Source organism: Vipera berus, assembly GCF_964194415.1.
Source record: "Vipera berus genome assembly, chromosome: 5".
In the NCBI taxonomy this organism is placed as follows: Eukaryota; Metazoa; Chordata; class Lepidosauria; order Squamata; family Viperidae; genus Vipera; species Vipera berus.
This window is the reverse complement of record NC_138207.1, coordinates 55,293,276-55,319,915: the sequence shown is the minus strand read 5'-3', so window position 1 is coordinate 55,319,915 and position 26,640 is coordinate 55,293,276. Positions and strand designations below refer to the sequence as shown.

Genomic DNA, 26,640 nt, shown 5'->3' with positions numbered 1-26,640 from the left:
AAATTTTTGCAGTGCAATTTAGTGTTACAGAGAGCATAAATTTATCATCTTCCCACTCATACTATCTAACAGGAGCTCTATATTCAGAGAGGGCAGAGACAGAGAGAAAGAAAACATGCTGGAGGTTTGCTATAGTTTATTTACTGTATATAAATACAGTAAATGGGGGTCAATAAATATCATTTTTGTTGGCATAGTATACTTTCTTACCTTTCAGTTCTTTTGGTATAACATAAAATAACCCAGGATCTACCACATGTAATACAAGAGCTGATAATGTATCACCAATAGAAAATGCTGGCATTGTCCATTGCATGCTGGTAGACGTAACTGTAATATCAGATGAAAGCAAAAAAAATTATACAATATTTTATGCAGCAACATCCAATGAAAATATTATGTAACATCATCATATCGTCAAAACAAGATATTCTGTGCTAAGGTATCTGGTATCTTCAGGATAGCATGCTACAGTAATTATAATCTAGTCTTAAAAGACAACAAAAAGGGTAAGCAAATGTACCAGGTCTGGAATGAAATACTTTGTATTTCTTAGTTTTTGCCTTCATTTAGGGCAAATGTAGACATTTCATTCCATATTCTGATATACTGCAATTGGCTTCAAAACAGGAAAGTGCATTCCCGCTTGTTAGTGGCTGGGGAAAATTGTGATGAAGGTATAGTAGAAATGAAGAAGAGATAATTAGGTAAATATTGCTGCCATTCTAGTACATAAGTTTATTGTTGTTCTAAAATCCTACACTTTGGGGAAGTTAAAAGTTCGTGGGTTGTAATATAATACTTTCCTTGAATGTTGTGAGTGGTACATATTTAATTTTTCCCCACCCAGGTTGCCAAACACAAAAGTGAGTTTAGGATATGTGCATTGTAGCTACAATAAAGGTTTCAAACTCCAAAGTGGAACACTATGGGTATTTTTATTGGCAAACTCCATAAAGTATGCTTAAGTCTTGCTTCCCATGTTTGTTATGAAACATGAGCAAAATGTTTTATAGAAGGCTGCTTTTTTGCAAACTTGGAACACAATTTTTCTCAGACAAGCAATGCTTAGGGATTGTCATACCATTCTAAACAACAGTAATATTACATTAGTTTGGAAATTACTTGTTATCAACTCACCTGGTAATGTATTTGGATTTAATAGTAAGTCTTCTTTTAAAGCCAAGTGTTTCCTTATTAATATTTCACTGATCATGGGAATGCTATTAGAATTATCAATAAGCTCCACTTCAGCACCATTCTTCATTACAGAAATTACTCTGGCATGCAGTTTTTTCTCAGTTGCATACATCTGGAAGGTTGTTATAGCTTCTGTAGTCCAGTTGTTATTTTTGGGTTTCAAACCTATGGGGAACAGAAAGAAATCTTAAGAAAACTTTCACTGCTCTTTAGAAGCTGCTTTTTGAAATCATAATAAGCACAATATTCCATACACTTCTTAAAGAGGAAGTATTAGTAATTTTAGTAGAAATTAACTCATGAATTAAAATGCTTTATGTTTTCTCAAAGCATTAAGGATATTGCTATGATTTTTCATCTTTTGACTCTTTGGAGCAATAGAAAAGCTAATGTAATATTAAATAGCACCTCACAGCAAATTGGATTGCTAAATGATTGGAAATGTTTTGATAGGAATGTGCAAACTGTTATGAATAGAAGTGTTCAATATATTGTATTAGGAAAGAAGTATTTTTTCTATGTCTGGTCTCTATTAAGGGATGAAGTATATCCTATTATGGAATTCAGCATCACAATACCACATAACTGCTCAACAGACTACATAAAAGAAAGCATCTTGACTTGTAATACTGCAAATTTTAGCCAATATTGGAAACTACTGTTTATCCTAGTGTCTTTTTTATATTGTTTTTAAATTTGATCTCATTTCAAATAATCAGACTAAAGATTATTTCTACATTAATTTCAAGTTAGAAGCAACTTGACATGATTTAAAGACTCCGCCACATTTACTAGTAAGTATTATGATATTTTGGATTAATTGTACCATTTTAAGGTCACAGAATTTTAAAGCATAACATTAAAAAACAAATTTAACTTGTTTTGTTCAAAAATATAAAATGAAGATAACTTATTCAAATGTATAATGTACACAATGAACATCTTCCAGCACAATCAAATACTACAATGTATTATTTAGATTTTAATTTAATATCTTATTTAAAATTCAAGAGTTTCCTACTAGTGAAATTACCTGAAAGCCAACATTTGATTCCCTGAAATGGAAGTTTCAAGAATGTAGACGAAATATGTCTAATTTTATCTAGAGTAATTTCTTCACAATTTCCATAATCTACAAATAGAACTTTAATTACTTCAAGTGAAACGACATCTTTTACAAAGGCGCGATACCATTTACCATCACCTAATTTAAAAGAAAAGAACATTGAATAAACATATAATTTACTTTCTTCCAGAAACCTGAGCTTAACCAATTTTATTTAATTTACACCAATGTGGTTTATAGCTAGATAAATGCAAGAAATAGCTTTTACAATGCAAGAAATACAATAAATATAAAGCATCTTATTCAGAAAATAATCTTCATCAAGCTGCAACAATCAAGGCATAAAGTAAAACAAAACAAAACACAGCACATTAACCTAAACTAATCATACACTTTGGAAATATGAAATATAAATATTGAACAGTAAGTTAAAATGGAACATTTGCAGACCTAACAGATTTCTTTGCTATCAAATTTGATACATGCATACAACAAACTTTGATATTTCTTAAAAGAGGGAAAAATAATATTTACCAGAAAAATAAGCACCATATACCATCCCCTTTGTTACTTGGGAAACATTGGGTTTTGTTTTCTCACAGTACTCTGCTAAACATAAGTTGAGTTCTTTAAGAGCATTCAAATCTGGAAAATAATTGGTTGACATATTGAGGTGTTTTAGGATTACCTCAAGGTTAATACTCTTCCTTTCAGTCAGAGCCTGACTTAAGACTGCTAGTCTTTGTAGCAAAAGCCTGTCAAACATCTTAAAAGTGATCAAATAAATGCCCATGGGACATTCAAATCCAACAAGGGCATTTCTCCAGAAAGAAAAAAGCCCATTGTTAGAAATAAGTGCAGAATGTACATATTCTATGTAAATATGTATACAGTTCCAGGACTGTACACATATTTATTTAACTAATTCTCAGGTAATTCACCAAAGTTGTAACATAGACTTGCACAATTTGTTGTTTGAGAAGATACTTATAACCGCATACTGCATAAACATTCTCATCTCTATAGCAGATAAGAACTGTTTTTGATTAGCTATATCGCTTTGGTGATCACACTAACACGTGATCACACTAACACATCACATCAATTCCTGTTTCATATTTTCCCCTCGTTAATGAAACTCTTTCCATAGTTTCATTTTCACTCTTTTCCAAATACTATTAACACAAAATGTGCTTGTTCTGCACACTAGCTTGCTATTTTGTTATCCCATCTCCTCCCAAGTCCCTTTACTGATGTGTCAACAGCATACATATAACATTTAATTATTTTGCCCCAAATTACAATATATTTATTTAAACAGAATGTTTATTATGTTAATGCCCTTTTCCTGAAGCTAGCAAAACTATTTCTAGCCCCAAGGAGGATTACAAAGCAAAGGAGGAAAAAAAGATGTACCGTCTTTGTTTAATATCTGGCAATAGAACTTGCTGGGACTGTACAACACAGAGACCATGACATTTACCACCTGTTTAGCTGTTAATGTGACCCAAGACCAATTAATAGGCTCCTGCTTTTCACCTATAGGAAAGGAGAAGTGAATATAAAGAGCTACTACAACTATGTTTTAATATTCCACTTAATAGATTAATAAATTAATATGTACCAGAAAGGACACACTCATACATATAATCCAACTGAAATATCTATCAATTCTATTTATTTTTAAGAAAATCAGTTTTAATTTCAACATTAATCAATGGCAACAGGTAACTGGCTAAAGTATCATAAAGATAGAATATTTAAATAATGTAAGGAATGGGCATTGCCCAAGGCCATCAACAGATCCCTGGACATGTCACTTTGTGCTTACTAGTCTTTTTTCTCTCTGAATTTCACACAATAATTTTAACAACATTCACTTGCCATGCCACAAAACGAAACATGAGCCTCTGACATCACATTTCTTTGCAGAATACTGGTGTTTCATAAAGTTCAAAGTAGGGATATTTTTTTCTTGGAGAGCTATTTTATCTTCAGAGAAAATAGCTTTTATAGGCCCCACCCACCATGAAAGCCACTTTTAAAACCACACCTTGTTCTCAAATATCCACATTTGTTCCTGGCTCCTAAAAAATTACCTATCCTTGTTCTAGTTCTTACAATTAACACTAGTAGTGTGTATTCAATCACCATTGTTCTTAAACTCCAAGTTATTATCTATAGACGATAGTAATTTGTATGCTTTAGTATGAACTCATTATAGTAAGTAACCTTTTATACTTACCATTTGTTTCTTTAATTGTTTCAATCTGTTTCAAAAGAATAGGTGTTTCTTCTATTGCATAACCTAACTCTAAAAGACATTTAGATACATTAACTGATGGAGTCACAGATTCATCTGTAATTTCTACTACAAAAGTGTTCATTTTCTTGTCAGTGACTTTTATGGCAACCACTTTATTCTGGATTAGTTGCTTCATGGCAGAAGTTGCTTCTGCCAGCCAGGTCCCAGATATTGGCTTCACACCTGAAAACAGAAGGAACTTTTTTAAAAATTTCATACATTAAAAGAGAATACCTGGTTTCCTCTGCAGCTGGACTTTATCTCCCAAACACTATTTTGTAAAAAGCAATCCAGTATTGCACTACCTTTTGGCAATTTCTATTATCTTTAGGATATTTGCCTGCTCACCACTTTATGGTATATTTAACATCTGCTATGTTCTCTTTGTATGCATGCAAAAAGAAACTATTTTTCATACCTAAATAGTACTGTTGAAGACATTTTGTTGCACCTTAATGAAATATTACCTCCCTTATGGCTAACAAATGAGTGGAAGGGGATTCAGTGTTTCATTAAAGAATGTAGAAAAATATTTTTGCCAGCTTGATTTTGATCCTTGTATTATACACCTACGTATTTAATTTAGCAGAGAAGTGTTAAAGGTACTTTTCCACTAAAAGGAATACTCGGGAGTTTAACTTCCCTCCCTTCTTTGCACATATAATTCCATTGATATACCAATATCAAGGTGTAGATAGACAAATGTCAGTCAGCCAGTTAGCTAGCCAACATGATTCTATCACTTTTTCCCTACCAGTTTTCTCAAGATGTCACTGGTTTTTGTTGCTTCCTCTTTAAGTTACTTAATGAAGTAGTGCACGCAAGAAATTGGCAAGCAAATTGAAATACATGTGATTCAAAAACAAACGTCTAGTTCAGGTGTGTCAAACTGCTGGCCCGCGGGCCGGTTGCATCATGCAGAGGCCGCACCCACCCCAGCTCCAGCAATGCAAAAAAAGCCATGATACACTGCAACACATCACGTGACACGGCAAGTTTGACAACCATGTTCTAGATCTCATAAGTTTAGACCTGAAGGTATTTACAGCTACAAAGTTAAAATCTCTCACTGGATGTAATTTTTTATTTACTTGAAGCAGCTTGTTTCAACACATTTGCAGTTCAGCTAGCTCCATAATCCAGAGTATGTTCACACATTCAGTATGATACCGAGGCCTGTGATTTCGCTGAACCAGTATTCTTTTGGCTCACCTGGACTCTGCATTTGTGCATCTTTAACTGCTTAGGTTTTTTCAAATATAATAAAACACCTTTGATATGAACTATAGAAGTTAAAGATGAGACAATGTCAGTATTTGTGTAAGAAACACCTACAAAATCAACGGAAGGGTGCTTTTGGATTGAAAGGATTTTCTGGTGACAACACTGTTGCCCAGGGGCCACCCAATTGCCAAAATTAATGCAGTCTTTGGGGAGACTCCTTGTGTTCTCCCACTGGTCAAAGCGCCACTCAGCTCATGCCATATTCTCTGGGATACTAACAGATTACTACAAAGATGTTTCTGAGAATTTGCAAATAATGAAAGTATATTTAAAGTAATTAATATGATACTGCTGTTTTCATCTATCCATACAGATTTCTTACAGTTTTATGGCCCCAATGAAATTATGTTGGAAGTTGCTACCTTTAATTCTTAATAACTGAGTTAGTCAACAGGAGACTTTCTAATGAAACAGTCCTACTACTCTACCTTATACAAAATACACACACACACACACACACACACACACACACACACACACACACACACACACATGCTGAGTGTATCCAAGAGTAAATACTTTCCTAGAAGGATGATATACATATCAATACAATTGGTATATATTGTACATTACACATAGGAACATTTAAAAAATGAAACCTTAAGGATTTCTTTACAAAAAAATCTTTGTTCCCTCAATAATGAATTCATAATTATTTATTTCCTACCTGCAAGGGTACAATTTATAGCTTGCATTGGTAATTCCATTAATTTCTTATCAATTGGTCGAAGTCTATTTAACTGTAGAATTTCAAAGTTTCCATAATCTATGTATCCCACTAAAGCAATTTTGTCTGAAACAAAGGATATCACTGTTGCACGATACCACTGGTTATCTTCTGAGGAAAAAAAATGGAGGAAGCATATTTAGTCTTAACTGATTTTTATTTAAAAAGTGTATCAGTGGTGATACAACCAAGAAAACTACAATGTTAAAATACAACATAAAATAAAGTTTGATGTAAAAAATAAAATCAGAAAACAATAAGGTGCCCAATACACAAATAAAGGCAATAACAATAGGGACAGTTCTAATCCTCTCAAAAACAAGATACACTGAGCCTATCAAACTATTTTACTGCTTATTCTTTAAAATGAAAATACTAGTGCTTCAAAAGAATAATACATGGTAAATAAAGTAGAAGGGAAAATAGAAAGAGGTTTGCCAAAAGCTACTCGACTCTAGTCAAGGTTTGCATTTTAAAGTAGTATAAAGTTTCAATAACAGTCTTATACTATTTTTGTTTCTCTTCTAATACTTCCATTTCAGTGCTAATGCTAAACCTAAAGCCAGCCTGGAATTTAAAAAATCACTTTCCAAATTGGTGTTAGAAAACAACACGCAAAAGAGAATGGATTTGTTTGTGGTAATGTAATACTTCTGAGGCCGGTATAGATTTCTTCAAAAAGGGCTATATGTCTCATTATTTAATAGTGTATTCATGTCCTAACTTCTCACCCAATAGCTTTAATTTGTTTTTAACTTACCAAGATAAATGCAGGTTAAGAAAGCAGTCTAGCTTTTGTTTACTTTGGTTTCATTAATAGAAAATTCAAGCAGTTTTTTTTTTACTAAAATTGCATTAAAGGTAAAGGTAAAGGTTCCCCCGCACATGCGTGCTAGTCGTTTCCGACTCTAGGGGCCAGTGCTCATCTCCGTTTCAAAGCCGAAGAGCCAGCGCTTGTCCGAGGAAGTCTCCATGGTCAAGTGGCCGGCATGACTAGACGCCAAAGGTGCACAGAACGCTGTTACCTTCCCACCGTAGTGGTCCCTATTTTTCTACTTGCATTTTTATGTGCTTTCGAACTGCTAGGTTGGCAGAAGCTGGGACGAGTAACAGGCGCTCACTCTGTTACGCGGCACTCTGGATTCAACCTGCCAAACTGCCGACCTTCTGATCGACAAGCTCAGCGTCCTAACCCACTGAGCCACCGCGTCCCATTAAATTGCATTATATAGCCTTAATAAATACAGTACATACTAGCTGCTAATCATTATTCTCGTTGTTTGTTTTCTTTGCTGAACATTAGATTCCAAGTAGGCTTGATGACCTATTCTTTGAATATACACCCTCAGGATTTCTGATTAGTACAAATAGAAATGACATAATATTGATACCAGTAATAATGACAATAATAAATATTCAAGCAGTCTTTTCCTCCACCATACCTGTAAACTGGGCACAACACACATCTCCTACTGCTGGGCAAAAATCTGGGGTGATTGAGGTATTTTCACAATATTCACGTAGGGATACTTGAAGTTGAGAAAGGCTGCCTAAGAATACATATACTTACATGAAAATTGCTATATAAAAAGAGCAAAATACGTTTCAAAAATGCATAGTTACAGTAACATTGCCCTTTTTACTTAGCCTGCTAAGACTTTCACTTGGACCTGAAATCAGTTTTGAGATTTATATATCTCATAATAAATTATAAAACATAAAACAATTTTGAGATGACATTTTATATTTTAATGCTGTATAAGTCTGCAGTTTACATTTTAATACTGTTCTCTGCCTATGCTCATTATCACAAATAAATGCCTGTAGCTTATCTCAATAATTTATTAAATGCACAAAATATGTGGGTGCACAAGTATTTATAACATAAATACATAACATAAAAGAAGGACTTACAGCCATTTTCTGTCTGTTGACAAAAAAAATGTCCTGGGTTTTGTATGTGGGCAACCATGCCCAAAAATGCATCTCCTGTAGCTACTGAGACAATCTTTGGAGTTAAGCAATCAGTACCATTCAATTCTTTCCATTCCATTTTTTTTTCTAGAACAGATTTTTTTTCTACAGTAGGATCTAAGGGAAAAATAATACTTAAAAATCTGATTTGCAAGGTCTAGTTACACATTTAAGAATCTGTGTAGAAAGATCCCTCACTTTTCTAACGAAACACTATTAAAATTAAATATTTGCTCCCTATTTCTAGTATTCAATCTATGAACGCCAATAAAATTAATCCAGAGTTTACAAAGGTGCATGAAATTCATTAGTGAAAGGGAAGATATTCCTTCCCACTGTACAGACTGAACATATCTGAGCAAAAACAAAACCTGGATGGGAAAGGGGAAAAAATTGGACTATGGAAGATTGGTTGCAACAGTGATGAAGGAATTTGTACTATAACAAAACTCAAACATTTTACAGAACTATATTGTCTCAGCCAGAATAGCATGGGGCATACAATCACATAGCAATCTAAAAATATCAGTATTTCCTGATCTACAGGCCCTCAAAGTGTAAAAATGAATAAACTGCTGTCTTATGGAAAGGGCTTTTAGGCCACTGATTCTAATAAACTACTGACAATCCTACAAAATAGACCAGTTCAGGAAAGTGATCTGATTATACCTCTTTTCAGATGAATGTAATTTCCTACTAGTTGTCCAGCCTCAAAAATTCACATCCTGGTCCATTTCCCAATGCTGTATAGCTGTTCATTCATTTGCAATGTTCTTTTCTTCTCAAGTTCTCTTTTATAGATTAGGTGTATGGATGAGAACCCCAAATGTTGTACTTCTTTCCTAGATCTTTCAATGTTCTAAAGTAGTGCATGTTTCTTGACTTGAACTTTGCCTGAATTCATATAGTTTAGATGGGGGGGGGGGGGGAAGGGAAGGAAGCCTGATGAACTTACCCATAGCTGAAGTTTCACTATCCTTCTCCTTTGCATTCCAATCATGCATATTTTCCAAGATAAATTCATGCAAATGTTTACCTGTTAATGCACATAATGTGACATATATTACCTATAGTTTATACAGACATTTGCAAAATGTTTTCAAAGCCACAATATTCACTTCTTAAAAAAATCATACCTTAGCCAATAGTTTTAAAGGATATTATAGTTTAGCAATAGAAAAAATAGTGCAAGTGAAAACTTTGCTTATATCTTTATAAAACAGACATTTGCATACGCCTAACAAAAACAGAACAAATACATCAGGAAAACAAATCCATTACAGAGTTAGCTAAATATGTATGAACTAACCAATATTAGCCATTCTAAACCAATTTTTTTAACCCTAATCTTTAACTGTCTAAATGATTGAAAAGCATTTACATTTTCTCCACAGTACAGTAGAGATAGAGTATATTTGGGAACTTCAAGCCATACTTTTCTTGGCGAAAGCTTTTATGCACGGTCCTACTCTACCAATGGTAGTTACTTACTTGCATATAACAGAGGAATAAATACTCATGGCTGACCAGAAGCATCTTTGTTTACCAGTCTACCAAATGTCTATCAAGATTCTCAATCATCCATGGCTGTCCCAAAGGTGCTTTTTCCAAAAGGCAATTAGAATTCCTTGATTTTTTTTTGAAATTGTTTTGTTTCTCATCTAAGTAGTTTCTTCTGTTCTAACTAAATAAGCTTCTTGGATGAGAAGTGAAACATTTTCAAAGAAAAAAACCAAGAAAGTCCAGTTAACTTTTGGAAAAAGCAACTTTAGTTGGCCAGGAGTTCTCCCAAGATGGCATTCTGAGCAGCAGGTAATCTCTTTTCTCCCACCAACAAATAGCTGATTATGTTGTCAAAGTTGGCTATTTGGTGGCTTGCTCCCCAGATTTGAATGGGAGCAGCAAGGAACAGCCCAAGATGACCTTCAGATGATTGCAAAACCTTCAGAAAAGAGGGATCTTGAAGACTGCAATTCTTGGTAGGAGCGATTGGAGGTTTTAATCAACTGGTTGAATACCGATTCATCTATAACCCTCTCCTGGATTTTAATATAAACTTTTTTTCGTTTTCTTACCATTTACTTTGGAACTCTAAATTACTTTCATGTTTGCCATAATCAGCAGTGACACAACCCGGGATAGTGAAAGTTATCTGATCTGATTTACATTTATATCTGATTTTACTACAAGGACTTTGCTTTTACTATTTTTTAAAAAGCTCTGTTTTTATTTTTTAACTTCTGATGAGAAAATGACATTTTATTTTAATTACTTCTTATTTTGGGAAATTTTATCTCAATTTTTATCTGCAGACATTTTGTTATGGGACTATATGTTGGCCAGAGCATTTTGGCACCGAGTCAATTCTGAAGAAAGACATTCAAGAATTATGGAAGGATTTTTTTAAAAAATCGGATTTTTGATATTCTGAATAAGAATAGAAAAGAAATATTGAAACCAATACAGTTGGTGATAAGGCAAACTAAAAAAATGGCATGGAAAGTATAATATTAATCATGTTATTTTATTCTGTGGTAGTTCCAGAGATTTAAATGAGATTTCCTTCATAGGAAGTATATTAAGATATACAAATTAAATTTATCAGTCTGAAAACCAGTAACTTGATTCATGCAAAGATTGAAAGACTATAAAGAAACTAATACAGTAAATCTAAGTGCATTTATAATTAATTTCTGCCTAGTTTAATATTTACTTCCAAGTAATATCGGACAAAAGCTGGCTCTTTGGCTTTGAATTAGAGATGAGCACCGGCCTAGAGTTGGAAACGACTAGCACGCATGTGCGGGAGAACCTTTAACTTTAATATCTATTTAGGACCATAACATCAAGGATTGTTTTTTTAAAAATAATCTTGCCTTCTTTATAGCTGTTTGGCAGACACCGCTACCTATGTAATATTTGACCAACTACAGAATAATGTTTAGGATAAATGTTGTATTACAAATTAAATAAGCCACTGTTGACACAGTATATACCCTGGAGTACTATAGTTATGCACATTTCAAAAAAACAATTTGGAAGAAGTGATTTGGAGATTATGGGAAAACAATGTGTCTTTGATACTCACTATAAGCCTAATTTTTGTCAGGCTTCGGGGGAGGAGTCTACTTTAGAGTCACATTAACTTAAATGACAAGATTTTTCAGGTTTATATGAAAATCTGAAAAAAATGAGCTAATGCAATAGACAGCAATCATGTGAATTTCTAAACCAGGCCTGCACTGGACTGCAGGTCACATGTGGTAACCCTCAACTCTCAAACTACATTCTACTGAAGTCCTCCAAGCTTCACTGCCACTACCAGCTCCAATACTGTGACTGCTTCACTGACTGAACAGGTGAACAGCATGCCCGGTAGTCTTTTGTGATTATTTTTAATTTATCTAAAATTGCATAGGCCTGTTATAAATAATTGCTTTCAAATAATTTTGAAGATTACACAGCAGAGCAAAATGTTAGAATTGCAAATTAAGAATTATTTTGCTAATAAAATATAAATATACTTCTACATTGAATGATAGCAAAATATTTTTAAGTAGCAAAAAATTGCTTATTTATAATGCCATGAGTAATCTTGTGGAACAATTAAAGCACAGCAAACAAAGACTTTTTATGCAACCCATACTCTTAACCCTTTCAACGTGTTTTCTGACATAGTAACAGGAATATAATTTAGGAGAATTAGTTAAATGCAAAAGTTTGTTCACTAAACTTCATTGTAGGAATTCTTGTTTAATAAACAATTGTTATAACAAAAATATAAATTATTACTATTATCTAAACATACCATAATCTGACAAGACAGCATCTACAATAAAATAAGGCATGTCATCCATCAAAACCTCAGTGATATTTAATGAACAATATTTTCCTATAAGAATTGGAGTAATAATATTCTTGTAGTTTTCATTCCATTCTTTTGTATTAAGAACATTAGCAATGCAACACTTAATGGCCTAAAAACAAAGCAAAATGTACTTTAGAAAGTTGGTTAAGCTAGTTAAAAGAAAACATAAACAACATAGTAGTATTAAAATATACAGAAGCTCTTAAATAGTCAAAATATGTGTGTCTTGGGGAAAAAATATGATAATTTCTATATTTTTAAAAACTCTTCTTTTAAAAATATCTGAGTATGCAGCTATTCCAGTGTTCAATACATCTACTTAACCGTTTTTTTCCAAATGCAACAACCTTGTTCTGCATTCACAGATTACCAAGATTGGAAATCTATATTTATAGATCCTTGACCAAGAATCAGGATGAAACTTAATTCCATCAAAAATTTCTCATGTCATAAGTACTGCACAGGACAAAAACAGCTAAACTTTTGATCATTTTTTTTTATTTTTCTTGGAACATTTTCAGAATATTTCATTAGATTTTTTTTTTAAAAAAATCAGATTATATTGTCTTGCAGTCAAAATTTGGATACTTAACATATTCTCAAAGACATGGTACATTTTTCTCAACGTTTCTTACATATTTAAACTTATACTTACGCAGGGTGGGATCTGTGAAAGATCTTCATTCAATCCTTTAATTTTGTGTAGTAGTATATTTTCTCCTTTTCCATAGTCAATATACAGTACTTGAGCACTCTTTGTGAGGATATCTATCTCTTTTATGAGTACCCTGCACCAAGTCTGAATGTGAACAAATTACTTAGCTGCACAAAAAATATTCACCGTGATCTTACTAGATGTTGTCTAGTACCTCACCTCTACCTCACAGTATAGTTTTGTACTTTTAAATTATTTAGTTAATGGAAGCAAATTAAATAATCTGTTCTTCCTAACATACAGACCATTCTTTCAATAGGCAGTATATGATTATATTAACTTCAATATTACATACACTTAAATAATATGACATACTGAAGTGACATCGCCTACTTTAAACAATAAAAACATGATTAGAATCATCTCTCTTAATTTTCTTAGTATTTTTCACCAATTTTCATTTTATTGGAAAAAAGAAACCAGAATTTTGTGCTGCAATTTTCTATAGCATTTCTTGTTTTGGCTAAATTACAAGTTACTAGCTATTAAATACCACAATTACACTTAGTCAAAAAATAAATATGAATCTATTGACCTGATATAACCAGATATAAAAAGAAATGCTATATTGTTGGTAATCTATACTTCAGGATAGCCTCTACAGTTGTTCAGTCAAAAAGGTAGGTGTGGATGCATATCCCACATTTCGTGCCTCCTTAAAGAAGTAATTTCTTTTCATGACTTCATAATTGTTGCACAATTCCAGAAAAATACATATTTAAATTAAGGAGGTCCCAGCAGTGCCCGTAGTTTTTCTGAAACTTGTTGCACCCCTAACTGGAAGCACTGACATCCATAATAGTCTGTAAAACGCTAACTGATCAGTATATATACTCTAAAGTTAATTTACCTGATCCAGAGAATATTTTGCAACAGCAACTTCTCCTTTGACAGGAATATATACTTGATTAATTCTCTTGTAATCTTTCAGCTTCATTGTTAGTTTTCTAATATTACTTTGAACTTCAGGAGAATTGACTTGTACGTAGAATTCACTAGGACTATTAAAATCTGTTATTGTACCCTAGAAAAGAAATGATTTTTGAAAGTTTGTCTCAAGCAAGTACATATTTATCTTCATTGAATACATGAACAAAGTTATTCAAAGCATAAACATTTAAAAGATTCTTATCAAGAATGTAATTAAAATCATTTCAGAGAGTAAGGTAATCCTTGCTTAATGACCCTAATTGGGACTGGAATTTGTCACTAAGTGAATTTATAATTAGGCAGCACATTATGCGACTGCAGCACTTAGCAACAGTAGTTCCAATAGTCCTCATTACGTTTCTTAGGCAAAGACTACACTGTTGTTAGGCAAGGACCTCACACTTCACCTGCCCTGCATGAACTGCCAAGCTCCTTCTCACTGCTGCTTTTCCAACCAAGTCTGGTGGTCTCCCTCTGGTAGATAAGACTGCAATGCCCTTGCCTCCATTCAATTCCTCCCACCAGTCTATCTTCCCCATCTCCACCCTTTGGATAGCAGGGTCTGCCATTTGCATCCTGCTGCTCCCAGGTGATCTTCACTGTCGCCTTCCAACTTCTGCTGACCTGGGATCCAGGAACTGGGTGAAGGTGTGGCCCAAAGACAGGCTCAGAGACTACAGCAAAGCTTTGTTGGCCAAAGAGGAGCTTGACAAGCCTGATCAGGGAGGAGGCAATAGGATGCAGTTAGTGGAGAAAATGTGATGGTGGTATCTAGCAGCTCCCCAGGCAAAGGCAGCCAGGACTGCGCAAAGCCTTGCAATCCTGGACCAGCAGCAGAAGGAAGAATACAACAAAGGCCACTTGGGGGAGTGGAGGGAGGACAGGTGGCAGTGATTTAGTGAATTCCAAAGGGTAGAAATAGGGGAGGTAGTCAGGTGAGAGGAGTTGAAGTGCGCATTGTAATCATAAATGTGGGCTGATTGCCAAGCACCCAAAATTTGTTCAAGTGACCACAGGGATGTTGCAACTTCCATAACTTTAAGGATGGGTGTAACTACCATTTGTTTAGCACTGTCATTGAATGCTAACAATAAGTTGTTACGATGGGTATTATTAATTTAGCTAGTCATTGTAGTTATGAGAACCTCATTATACAAAATACATTGAAATGTAAAATCAGAACTTACTTTGATTTTCATATTTTTCTGAAGTCCTAAATTACTCAGATCAGACAGCATTATTTTCTTCCCTTGTTCGTCTACATTTTTAGTATTCATTGGTAATATATTTTCCTGTTAGAAGGAAATGTTTACATTTGATTAATAATCCCATTTTTCTACTGAAAAGAACTCAAAAAGATTGACTCATCTAAGAAACATGTATCGTTGGTGAATTTATAAGAGGAATTATAATTTTGAGTATAAGCTAGCATTTCTAAAATAAGTAATTCTTATTCCTTTCTTCTTGTAACATCCAGAGTAACTTCAGAAACCTTCTAGGGAATATCCAGAAGTCCTCCAAAATAATCACTAGAGAAATGAAAATGTAATATGATTACTGTGATAATAGAAATTGGAAAAAAAATGCTTTACTATCTGGACTGATATTATAACTCAGTAGCAACAATTCTTGTCATATTAATCATATTAATATTTAAACCATAATTGGCAACTGATAATCAAAGTCAGTAGGGAAACTGGAAGAAAACTGTAAGTCTGAGGCCAGCAGGTAAGTGGCAGGAGTGCATGGGGGTGCAGGAGAGACACCACATGGTCAAATTGTGCCACGGGTTGGAAAAAGCGTGCACAAGAGATGCTATGCAGATCAGGAAAGGTGTAGCGAGCATGCATGAGTATCACAGGTAGGGTGTGTGAATGGCTGGCATAAGTGCAGATAGTTTAAAGACGGTGTGCGGGTGGAGAAAACTTAGCCCAGCAACTTTGATCTTCCCTACTACACCACTGACTTTCTCAGCAGACAAATTGCAAATGGCAATCATGCAATGGTGGGATGCTGGACAACTGGTCATAAATGCTAATGCCAAGCACCCAGATCATGATCGTATGACCGCAAGGGTACTGCAATGTAACTTTGGGGATGGGGCATATGTCCCTTAGATCAGCATTGTTTTAACTTAGAATAGTCATTGAATGAATGGTCATATGTCAAGGACTACATGTATTGGCAAAAAAAATCCTGAAATAGTAGAAAAGGTAAAGGTTTCCATCGGTCATGTCCAACTCTAGGGCATGGTGCTCATCTCAATTTCTTGGCTTTGGGAGCCCGTGTTGTCCAAAGACAATTTCCATGGTTATGTGGCCAGCATGACTACACACCAAAGGCACATGGAAAAATGTTATCTTCCCACTGAAGTGGTACCTATTAATCTGAATACTGCATTTTAAGGGTTCTGGAAAAACTGGAAATGGTTCACTGAAGAGCAGCAAGTATTATCAAACTCTAGAAACTATACTCTGTGAAGAGAGGCTGTTCAGCCTTAAGAAGAAAGATAGGGTATTATACATCTCTTTCCAGTACCTTAAACAGTATCATTCTGAAGGTTTGGCTTGTTTATAATTTCTGAGACCAGAACATGGAATAAGTTATAGGAAGGAAAAAAAATCTAACAGTAAGACTAATTTTTTATTGTCTTGAAGCAGAAGTCTGATAACTATCTATTAGAGATATTATGCTGATTCTTGGTTGTGCAAGGGCACAGTAGACTAGATCAGGGGTCCCCAACCTATGGGCTGTGGCCTGGTATCGGACTGCGGGCTCTTGGCCAGGGGCCACAGAAATGGCTGGCCAGGGCGTGCACGCGTGGGTGCACATTCCCACCACTTGCACCCACGGCCCTGTTAGCACATGCGTGTGGGCGCAAATGGGAATGCTAGCGGGAGATGTGCGCACCCATTTGTGCATGAATGAATGGGCCCGCTAGCATGGTATGTGTGCGTGACCCATTTGGTATGTGCAAATGGACTACTAGTGCAGGGTGTGCGCAACCCATTTGCACATGTGCAAACAGGCCGCTAGCGTGGGGTTGTGTGTGTAGCCCAGTTGCACATGCATGAATGTGCGCTAGCTGCTGCGGGGGTGAATGGGCATGTTGCACATGCGCATGTACTAGTACTGCACCAGTCGGCGTGGCCCTGTTTGCAGGCATGCACACGTGCACACACGCAGTAATTTGGAAGCTGCTCTCCCCTCCGGGTCGTGAGCCTGGAAAGGTTGGAGAACTCTGAACTAGATGGTTTGAATCAGCCCTTTCCAAATGCATAATTTTAAATGAGAAAAGTGTTACAAAGAGAAAGGATGAATATACAGACATCATCAGAATAGTATAATGAAGTTTCTCAACCACAGAAGAAATTTCCTCTCACCATACCTTTTTATTGCTTTCATCCAATGATTTTCTACAATATTCAGCTTTATTTGTACTAAAAGGAATAATTTAATTCATTAGCACAATAGTTCAGTTCAATTGCAAGGTTATTTCATTTAAAGATTATTATGATGTGGCAGTATAACTTTGTGCCACTTTATAAAGTTCTAGTTGATTAAGAAATACCGTTATTTCATATGTTGCTTTAGCATCTAAATCTGATCTCGCTTAAACCAGAATTCAGCAATATTTCCAAAACTGAATCTCTTAAAAACAATATTTCATTTCATTCCATTTAAGCAGGAGCAGTAGTGAAGGCTAACATAAATGGAAATGGGAGCCCCAAGGTCCTCCTAAGCATATAAAATTCTTGGAACAACAACAAAAAATTCTATATATGGTGGCCCCAGACCAGGGGTGTCAAACTCAATTTCATTGAGGGCTGCATCAGCATTGCGGTTGCCCTCAGGGGGCCGGGTGGGTATGGCCAGGGTGGGTGTGGCCTACTGGGTGGGCATGGCTAGAGTGTGTTTGGCCTACTGGGTGGGCATGGCCAGCTCTATATCATTTCCATCAAGAGTGCCTATGAAGGCCTGGGCAGGAGTGGGACGGATCTGAGGGTCTCTGGCAGAATGAGGGTCTCTGGGCCAGGGCCAAGGCAGTGGGGGCCGTTCCCTCACTGTTTCCAGGATGGCTTTGCGGGCCACATGAAACCACTTTGTGGGCCGGATCCAGCCCCCGGGCCTTGTGTTTGACATGTCTGCCCCAGACCAACTGAGCCAAGGAGTTTAAATACTAATCAAAGAGTGTGCAAAATATTTCAAATTCAAAATGTTCAATCTGCTGCTAGTCTGACATAGCTCTTACTAGAATATTTCTGGTAAAAGCAGAAATATTCTTAACTTGGAAAAGACTGTTTCAAGTTGGGAAAAGCAGCTTTGAGCTAAATACATCTCAGAGATTAAAGATTTTGCACATAAATACATGGAATACTTATTTTTTATTCTCACCAGCCTGCAAGGTGGTTAGATGACGCTTGAAAAAAATATGGCCTCAAACATGCATGGTACTTCACTGTTGCAATAAATATACTGCAGAGCAAGTACAACTATACAGATTGTACTTCTCAATCTAAAGACTCTTTTCAGGAGATTAATTTATATGAAAAAATAGTACAGCTAAAGAATTATAGAAAATTAGGTCAGCTAGTACCTATAAACAGTTACAAAATAATCTCTCAAATTATTTTTTTTACTAAGAAAAATGCTCTGAACATTTCATGAATTCCTAGAATGATGCTAAATAACCCCCCCAAAAAAACCTAAAGAAAAAAAGCACATTGCAATTAAAGATAGCAATGGTTAGTCATAGAAAAAACAAAGACATAAGAATTTGAATGTTTCTTTCAACTATTACATTCCTTAAATAATTATTATTTTAAATTATTTTAATTTATTAAATAATAATTATTTAACAAATATTTAAACCACTATTTTTAATTATTTTAAAATCAGGTTACATTTAAGCAAGCCAGAATTGCCTTTGTTCTGTTTCAGAAATTTTTGAAGTCTTTAAAACTATTAAAAATGGGAAATCTTTAGGTTCTGATACATAGAGTATTTTAATAATCAATTTAAAGATGTCTTAATACATTAATTTTTACTTTTATGCAATACTTGCATTTAAAACATCCCTTACCAGAGTCCTGGAAAGAGTCTGAGGTAGCTTTAATCTTTAAACTAGGTAAACATTTTCAGGAATTGACACTTAGAGGATCATTTCACTTCTTAATATAGATTTTAAAATCTACAAGAAATTATTAGCTAATCACCTAAAATGACTATAAATAAAATTACTCACAATTTGGTTTTATTCCAAAAACACATATATTTCCCCTACTAGAAAACATTACACAAATTGCCAAAATGAATAACTCTTCACTAGCTATATGCTCATATATATATATATTTGAAGTTTCTGATTCCCTGGAATTACATTTTTTAAAAATAAATACAAGTAGTCTGGTACTTATTTGAGCCCAGTTGAGCCCAAAATTTCCGTTCCTAAGTAAAACAATTGTTATGTGAATTTTGCCCCATTTTATGACCTTTCTTGCCAGTTAATTGAATCACTGCAATTGTTAAGTTAGTAACACAGTTGTTAAGTGAATCTGGCTCACCCATTGACTTTTGTTGTCAGGTGACAAAAGGTGATCACATGACACTGCAAGTGTCATAAATATGAACCAATTGCCAAACATCCAAATTTTAATCATGTGATCATGGGGATACTACAACAGTCATAAGCATTAAAAACAGTCATAATTCACTTTTTCTAGTGCTATTGTAACGTCAAATGGTTGTAAATCGAAACTATCTGTATTACAAAAATATAAATTTAAGACTGGCTTTTGTAAGATATTGGTCACAATTATCTCTATACTACTAAAACTGAAGCAATCATCACAGGGCAGCCATTTTTGAAACAAGGTATCTCAAATGGCCTAGCTTACAGAACAGGTTCAAAATCTGAGACCATAACTTCTGAGGGAATGAAATTTGAGGAAGTTCTGGCTGCTTCAGTGCTACTGGCTGCTGAGCATCATTTTCAATATTTTTTGAGAGTTTCCCAGCCATTCTCATAATCTCTTGTTCCCTCTCCTACCCAGGAGCAGCCACTTACTTGCCTGTTGGGAAGGAAAGGGAAATTTCCGATACCTCCTACCATATTCCCACTAGGAAACAGAATAGGAAAGCAGAAAGTTGGAAATCGCTCTTGCTGCCACTGCTTTTTTGCCCACCCTCAATCATTCTGTTTCCTGTATACGGTAGATTCCTAGGAAATATCTCTGAAATGATGATTCAACAGGGCACAGGTTGTATAGTGGATAACTAAAGCTCAGATAAAACTTAACTGTTATGACTCTATTCTACTGAAAGATTCTATAATAATTGAGTACTGTTTTGTATCAATCTTTATTATTGAGTGTAGCTATTGAAGCTCTGACAACACAACCAATGAGTAGACTTATGGCATACAATTAGGTAATCAGAGCTATCTTTGAAATTTATATGATTCTGACTCTTTTGAACACCTCCCATTCAACTAACCATATCAATAAAGCCTTAAAGAGAAATTTGAAGGGAAAGTTGAAAAGGAAGCTCAAAATCAATTTAGGATTCCAAATGTATATATAAATCTTTATAGTATTTAGGGATCAATATTACCAAAATATTAATGTTTATCAATAAACCTATGACTACAGTGAAGACATTAAACAAGAAAATGAAAAGTTGAGCTAACAATATTTCAGGATGGATTGCAAATGCCAAACTGAAAATCCTTCAATGCTCAATATGTATCAGTGGAAATTCCAAAACAGGTTTTAATATATTGTACACACAGGCAAGAAAGTGCTTAGAGAACTAGACAATCACTATGATCTGACTCATATGAAAAAGGGAACCTAAATAAAGAACAGATAAAACAATAAAAGGTAACAAATTGCCATGGTTTTTTGGTATCAATTTAAATAATTATTGGGTAATACAGAAATTATAATTTCATTAATTAGCCCTTACAGCAATTTTAAGACTACTTAACTATCTAGAACAACCAAAAGGATATATTTCAAAAATAGGTTCTTCTAGAATTATTCATTACTGGCACTTGACTTGTCACATTGACACAACTCTGGAGAGGTTGTCACCAAAAAGCTGTTTTTAATTTATGGGGGTTGTGTAATAAAGATACACAGGTAGTACTTGATATTTGAAATTTATTTAATTATGATTCAAAGTTACCACGGTCTTGGAAAAAATGACTTACAACACATCCTCAAAGTTTTGACCATCACACCATCATTTGGATGCTTGGCAACCAGCTCGCATTTATGATAGTTGCAGCATTTTGTGGTTGCATGATTGTGATTTTTGACCTTCCCAGCTGGCTTCTGACAATGACGATTTGTTTAATGACCACAGTGATCTACTTAACTGCAGTAAAAATGATCATAAAATCAGGTCTGCTCATGTGATGACTTGCTTAATGACTGCATCATTTAGTGTCCAAGATTCCAGTTCCAATTGTGGTAGTAAGCCAAGGACTACCTGTTCCCCTTAATACAACTCCCCTCCCCCCCAAAAACCCAACCAGAGGGACGAAATAAATAAATCTCCCTATATTAGTGTTATTGCGTTTACTTATTGCGTTTAAATGTTAAAAGCTTTTTATTTATTTAATCTTAGCAGTGAAAATAGTATTCACCTAAAAATAACATTGAAAACCCTTATATAATTTAACTTCTAGAAAAGGTTCCAGATAAAGTTAAAATAATAAAATAATTTTAATTATCTGCGTAGTGGAACAGTGGTTAGAATGCAGTATTGCAGGATAACTGTCCATGGCCAAGAGTTCAATCCTGACTGGCTCAAGGTTGACTCAGACTTCCATCATTCCAAGGTCGGTAAAATGAGGACCCAGATTGTTGGGGGAAATATGCTGACTCTGCAAACTGCTTAGAGAGTGCTGTAAAAGCATTATGCAGCAATGTATGTCTAAGTGCTATTGCTAAAATACCAGAAGCAGCAACCACAATTCTATAAAATGTAGATAGACTTTACATTATATTAATTGCAACAGTTCTACCAGCAACCCTTTAGATCAGAGGTCCCCAACTTTTTGGGCAGCAGGGACCAGTACCACGGAGAAAGATTTTTCTGCGGACCAGAGGGTGTGTGGTTTTGAATACTGCATGTATCCTAAGGATGGAGCTTTGCTTGTTTGTGCAGCCCACTTGCTGGCATGCTGTGGACAGGTGCCGGTCCATGGACTGGTTGTTGGGGACTCCTGCTTTAGATGTCAATTTGTATATTACTTGTTTCTATCTACTTTCTAGCACATATTTTTCCTATTTTTTTCAAGTACAGTACCATCAATTTATGTTATTCAATTACTTGACGGTATTTGTCAATCACAATTTAATAAAAATTTAAAAAGTACACCACCATAATCTGAATATACAACTATATGCCTATCTAAATAAGGAGACATCTGCATGGATGTGGCTTTTTTCTTCTGAATCAAAGAATTTTTAAAAATTCTATAAATAATCGTTAACTCTCATTAAAATTGTAATTGCACATTATTACATATATTTGACTGGTGAACTAAAAGCTTACAGCTACCATTCATTTAAATTGAAACAAATTGTAATCCATTAACTTACTTTGATTTACTTGGCTTACAGACAATATTATGTATTTGCCAATCTTTCATCTGACAACTTGCAGAACAGTAACAGACCTGCTTACACTTGGTGCATCTTAAGGATCCTAAAAAGATTACAAAAAGATTACTGGGACATCAGAAAAAAAACCTTCTTGGAGGAAAGCAATTGCAAACAATTAACATACAACTAGCAAGAAAGCTACAGTACAAGTGTACAGAGTCATTAGGTGTTAAGCTCTAGCTAAAGAAATCATTTTCTGCATTGCTTATATCAAGGCTGAATCAGACACCTACAAAGAATACTTAGCTTTATACTTCAATTCTTTTATAGAAAACTGTTGTAAGCTTGTACTAAGCAAGTCTGTTTTCATAACAGTAATTTCAAGTGATAAAACAATTATTTCAATAAACTTAATTCAACTTATGTGTCTATATTTGCTTCAATTTGATAGTCTGCAGTTTCCATAAGGCCACCTAGTAAATTTGTGATCAGATTTAGATATTTCAACTGACACCTGAATTCACATTAATTTCACTTAAAAACTATTAACAAGTAGTGCTATTTGATCACACTTTTAACCAACATTTCAAAGTCTGCATTATTTTATCATAGATTAGTTAACAAAAACTTACCAAACAGCCCACAAAAATGGCAAGTGGGCTGATATAAAGGACTTAACGGACTGAACTGTGATTTATAGCTGATAGGTGAAACTTTGTCAGAAGTTGCTAAATGCATTGCTTGTATCAATGCTGAGTCAGATACCTACAAAGCATATTTACAAATATAAACATATGTTTATCTTAAATCTGTAAAATATTACTATTGTAATATTTTATATTAAAATTCTTAATTTCTCAGAAAGTGAGACTGATACAGAATACACAAAATTTAAAAGTACAGGTCTCTCAGAGAAATATACAACAGCTATGTTGACATATGACTAGGCCAGGTTTTCTTTAAATAGTTGAATAATATGTTACATACATTGAATAACATATACTTTAACATAAACCAAATTACAGTTTATTATTAGGTATGAATCTAAATCCTGCGCACCTATCAGTTTGAAAGCATGCAAATGCGAATAGATAAATAGGTACAACTTTGGTGGGAAAGTAACAGCATTTCGTGCACTTTGGTGTATAGTCATGCTGGCCAAATGATCTGGAAATGACTTCAGACAACTCTAGCTTCCTTGGCCCAGAAACAGAGATGAAAAACACCCCCTATAATTGGACACAACTGGACAGGGGAAACCTTTACCTTTGTGAATCAGACAGTAACCTGGGAATAGCATACTTTATTACAATTAACAATCATATTAATGATGACAATACAACAGAGAAAAATTGTTACTGAAAACTTACAGGATTTATTTTTTTTGTAGAAGATAGTAAATTATTCATAACTTTGAAATTCCCTAGAATACAGAATTGAAATGTTTAGAATCAAATAATTTAACAGATTAAATATATTTTTAAATCATTTATCCAATTTTATATGGTTTTTTTGATCAGATAAAATGCTTATCCAGAAATAACCTAAGGTAGATTTAGATGGATTCAATTCTAAGTTAATGAAGTTTTCCAGTACAAGAAGTTCTAAGTTCTAATCATCAAGGAAACACGATTCTTATAATTAACTTTAGACTTCAACTCTAGGGAGCATGAAACCATTACAGTTAGCCTTAATTTAGTGACTACCTTGTTTAATACCATTTGCAGTTACAACAGTGATGAAAAAGTAAGCATACAACCTTCAGAGGTCTGTAAAGCAAAATTGAAATAAGATAGTAACTTAGCAGTTATGGTTTTTCCTACTAACCCAGGAGTGTCAAACTCGCAACGTCACGTGATGTGTCACGATGTATCGCAACTTTTTCTCCATTGCCGGCAATGGGGTGGGAGCGGTTTTGGCAGAATGCATCCGTCCCGTGGGCTGGCAGTTTAACACCCCTGTACTAACCATTTGGCTTAATGAGAAAGTTGCTAATCCTAATTCTGGTTGTTAAAGGAGGACTACCTGTGATATTTTTTTGGCATATAAATGATCTATATGCTCAGAACACTCAAGGAAACAATTATGTTCAATGTTATTATTCAATAATAGCACTATTCCCAACATTTGCAGATAAACAATGATTACAAGATTATAGCATACCACTTTGTTCTTTATTCCAATTAGCTGGTTTTCTTACCAAAACATACATACCTTCTGGATCATTGAGCTTTGACCCTGGAGATTGAGACAGTGGGAGTTGGTTGATAAACTCCACAGAATTTGCTGGAGGAGCTTTACCTGATGAAAGAACAAAATTAACCAATTTTACAAATGGAAAACATCTTTTAGAACCAAACACTTACAAATAATTGACCAAAAGTTATTATTCCCAGTTTTCAAAATCTCACAAGATAAAATTCCAAAAGGAAGCATGTAAAATTATAGTGCTACAAAGTACATTAAATTTAAAGGATTTTTTCTCACCTTTCATTCCCACTCCAGCCACATTTAATGAAACAGTTTTGTGATCATAGTCATCATGGTTGTTTTCAACTGAACCATTCCAATTTGCAACGAATAATTTTGCCTGCTCACAAATTGAAAAATTGTTGAGTAATGGTGGTACTTTATCATCATCAAGTACAATGCTTTTGAAGTTGGGGCTTGTGCTGGGACTTCTCAAAGACTGATTTGGACTTTTGAGATCCCTTTTATGTAGCCTTTGTTCCATTTTGCACACATCTATATTAGAATTATTTCCTTACAATTTCATGGATTACTTAATAGCTAGGAAAGTAAAATAAATACATTAAAAATTAAATTGTACTAATAAACAATCCTAAACAGAATTTAGATATTTCTACATGTAATGATTTTGTTAAGCCTAGAACATGTGCTAAATCATCTAACCCATTCAGAACATAGCACAATATTCGTAACAATACTTTAAAATGCAAATGAACAATTGTTTTGAAAAATGTTTTCAAAAGGGAATCATGTATTAAATCAGGGGGTCTTCAAACTTGGCCCTTTCATGATTTGTGGACTTCAACTCCCAGAATTCCTCTGTGAGGCATGCTGGCTGAGGAATTCTGGGAGCTGAAGTCCATAAGTGATAAAAGGACCAAGTTTGAAGTCCAGTGTATTAAATGCTTTGACCAGCAAAACGGATTTTCTAAAATTAGTTTCTCATATTCCTTTTCATTGAAAAAAATCTGGAAAAAGTAATTGAGCAAATTTAAACCACTTTCAGCACACAGAAGATATCTGATAGCACCTTTTCCACTAATAAATGTTATTAAAAGGTTAAAAGCTGTAGTAAGCTACAGTTAACTTTTATCAAATGCACAGAACAACAGTTAGACTAATTATGACAGACATGTCAAACACAAGGCCAGGGGGCCAGATCTGGCCCACGAAGTGGTTTCATGTGGCTCCCGAAGCCATCCTGGAAACAGTGAGGGAATGGCCCCCACTGCCTTGGCCCTGGCCCAGAGACCCTCCTTTTGCCAGAGACCCCAGATCTGTCCCACTCCTGCCCAGGCACCCATAGGCACCCTTGATGCCAATGATGTAGAGCTGGCCATGCCCACTCAGTAGGCCACACGCACTCCAGCTGTGCCCACCCAGTAGGCCACACCCACCCTGGCCATACCCCCCCCCCCGCGCAACCACAATGCTGATGTGGCCCTCAATGAAAGATTTGACACCCCTGAATTAGGATTTAAACTGTGATGGAAGGAATCAGAAGAAAGAATAGGTTGGGCATTCAGGTTATAGGAGAGATAGCTTAGATTCTTACAAAAACTGCTACCAGACATTGATTTTTTTCACAAATTATCTTCCTACAATGTTTTCAATACACACAGTTCTTCAAAGAAAACCAATATTCCAAACTCTGTAAAGCCCTTTCATTTATTTATTATTGGGACTTATATGCCACCCTATCTCCC

General features: G+C 34.8%; 1 protein-coding gene across 3 annotated transcripts in view; it reads right to left on the bottom strand.

The window, feature by feature from the left end:
- Window positions 1–26,640, bottom strand: part of TDRD1 (tudor domain containing 1) — a 34,948-nt gene that overhangs the window by 6,678 nt on the left and 1,630 nt on the right. The window contains exons 2-21 of one of the 3 annotated variants that reach the window (XM_081328722.1): window positions 25,172–25,474; window positions 24,899–24,985; window positions 24,055–24,107; window positions 23,317–23,449; window positions 22,682–22,787; window positions 17,458–17,509; window positions 15,257–15,361; window positions 13,990–14,163; window positions 13,080–13,223; window positions 12,365–12,533; window positions 9,512–9,592; window positions 8,497–8,673; window positions 8,025–8,132; window positions 6,523–6,693; window positions 4,512–4,754; window positions 3,683–3,805; window positions 2,801–2,911; window positions 2,234–2,404; window positions 1,141–1,365; window positions 211–330 (exon numbers count right to left, since the gene is read on the bottom strand). In XM_081328722.1, the coding sequence (XP_081184848.1) occupies window positions 211–330; window positions 1,141–1,365; window positions 2,234–2,404; window positions 2,801–2,911; window positions 3,683–3,805; window positions 4,512–4,754; window positions 6,523–6,693; window positions 8,025–8,132; window positions 8,497–8,673; window positions 9,512–9,592; window positions 12,365–12,533; window positions 13,080–13,223; window positions 13,990–14,163; window positions 15,257–15,361; window positions 17,458–17,509; window positions 22,682–22,787; window positions 23,317–23,449; window positions 24,055–24,107; window positions 24,899–24,985; window positions 25,172–25,418 (2,800 nt within the window). In that variant the 5' untranslated portion in view covers window positions 25,419–25,474. The remainder of the gene's footprint in view (window positions 1–210; window positions 331–1,140; window positions 1,366–2,233; window positions 2,405–2,800; window positions 2,912–3,682; window positions 3,806–4,511; window positions 4,755–6,522; window positions 6,694–8,024; window positions 8,133–8,496; window positions 8,674–9,511; window positions 9,593–12,364; window positions 12,534–13,079; window positions 13,224–13,989; window positions 14,164–15,256; window positions 15,362–17,457; window positions 17,510–22,681; window positions 22,788–23,316; window positions 23,450–24,054; window positions 24,108–24,898; window positions 24,986–25,171; window positions 25,475–26,640) is intronic. The other 2 variants (XM_081328723.1, XM_081328724.1) reach the window with 2 other exon arrangements.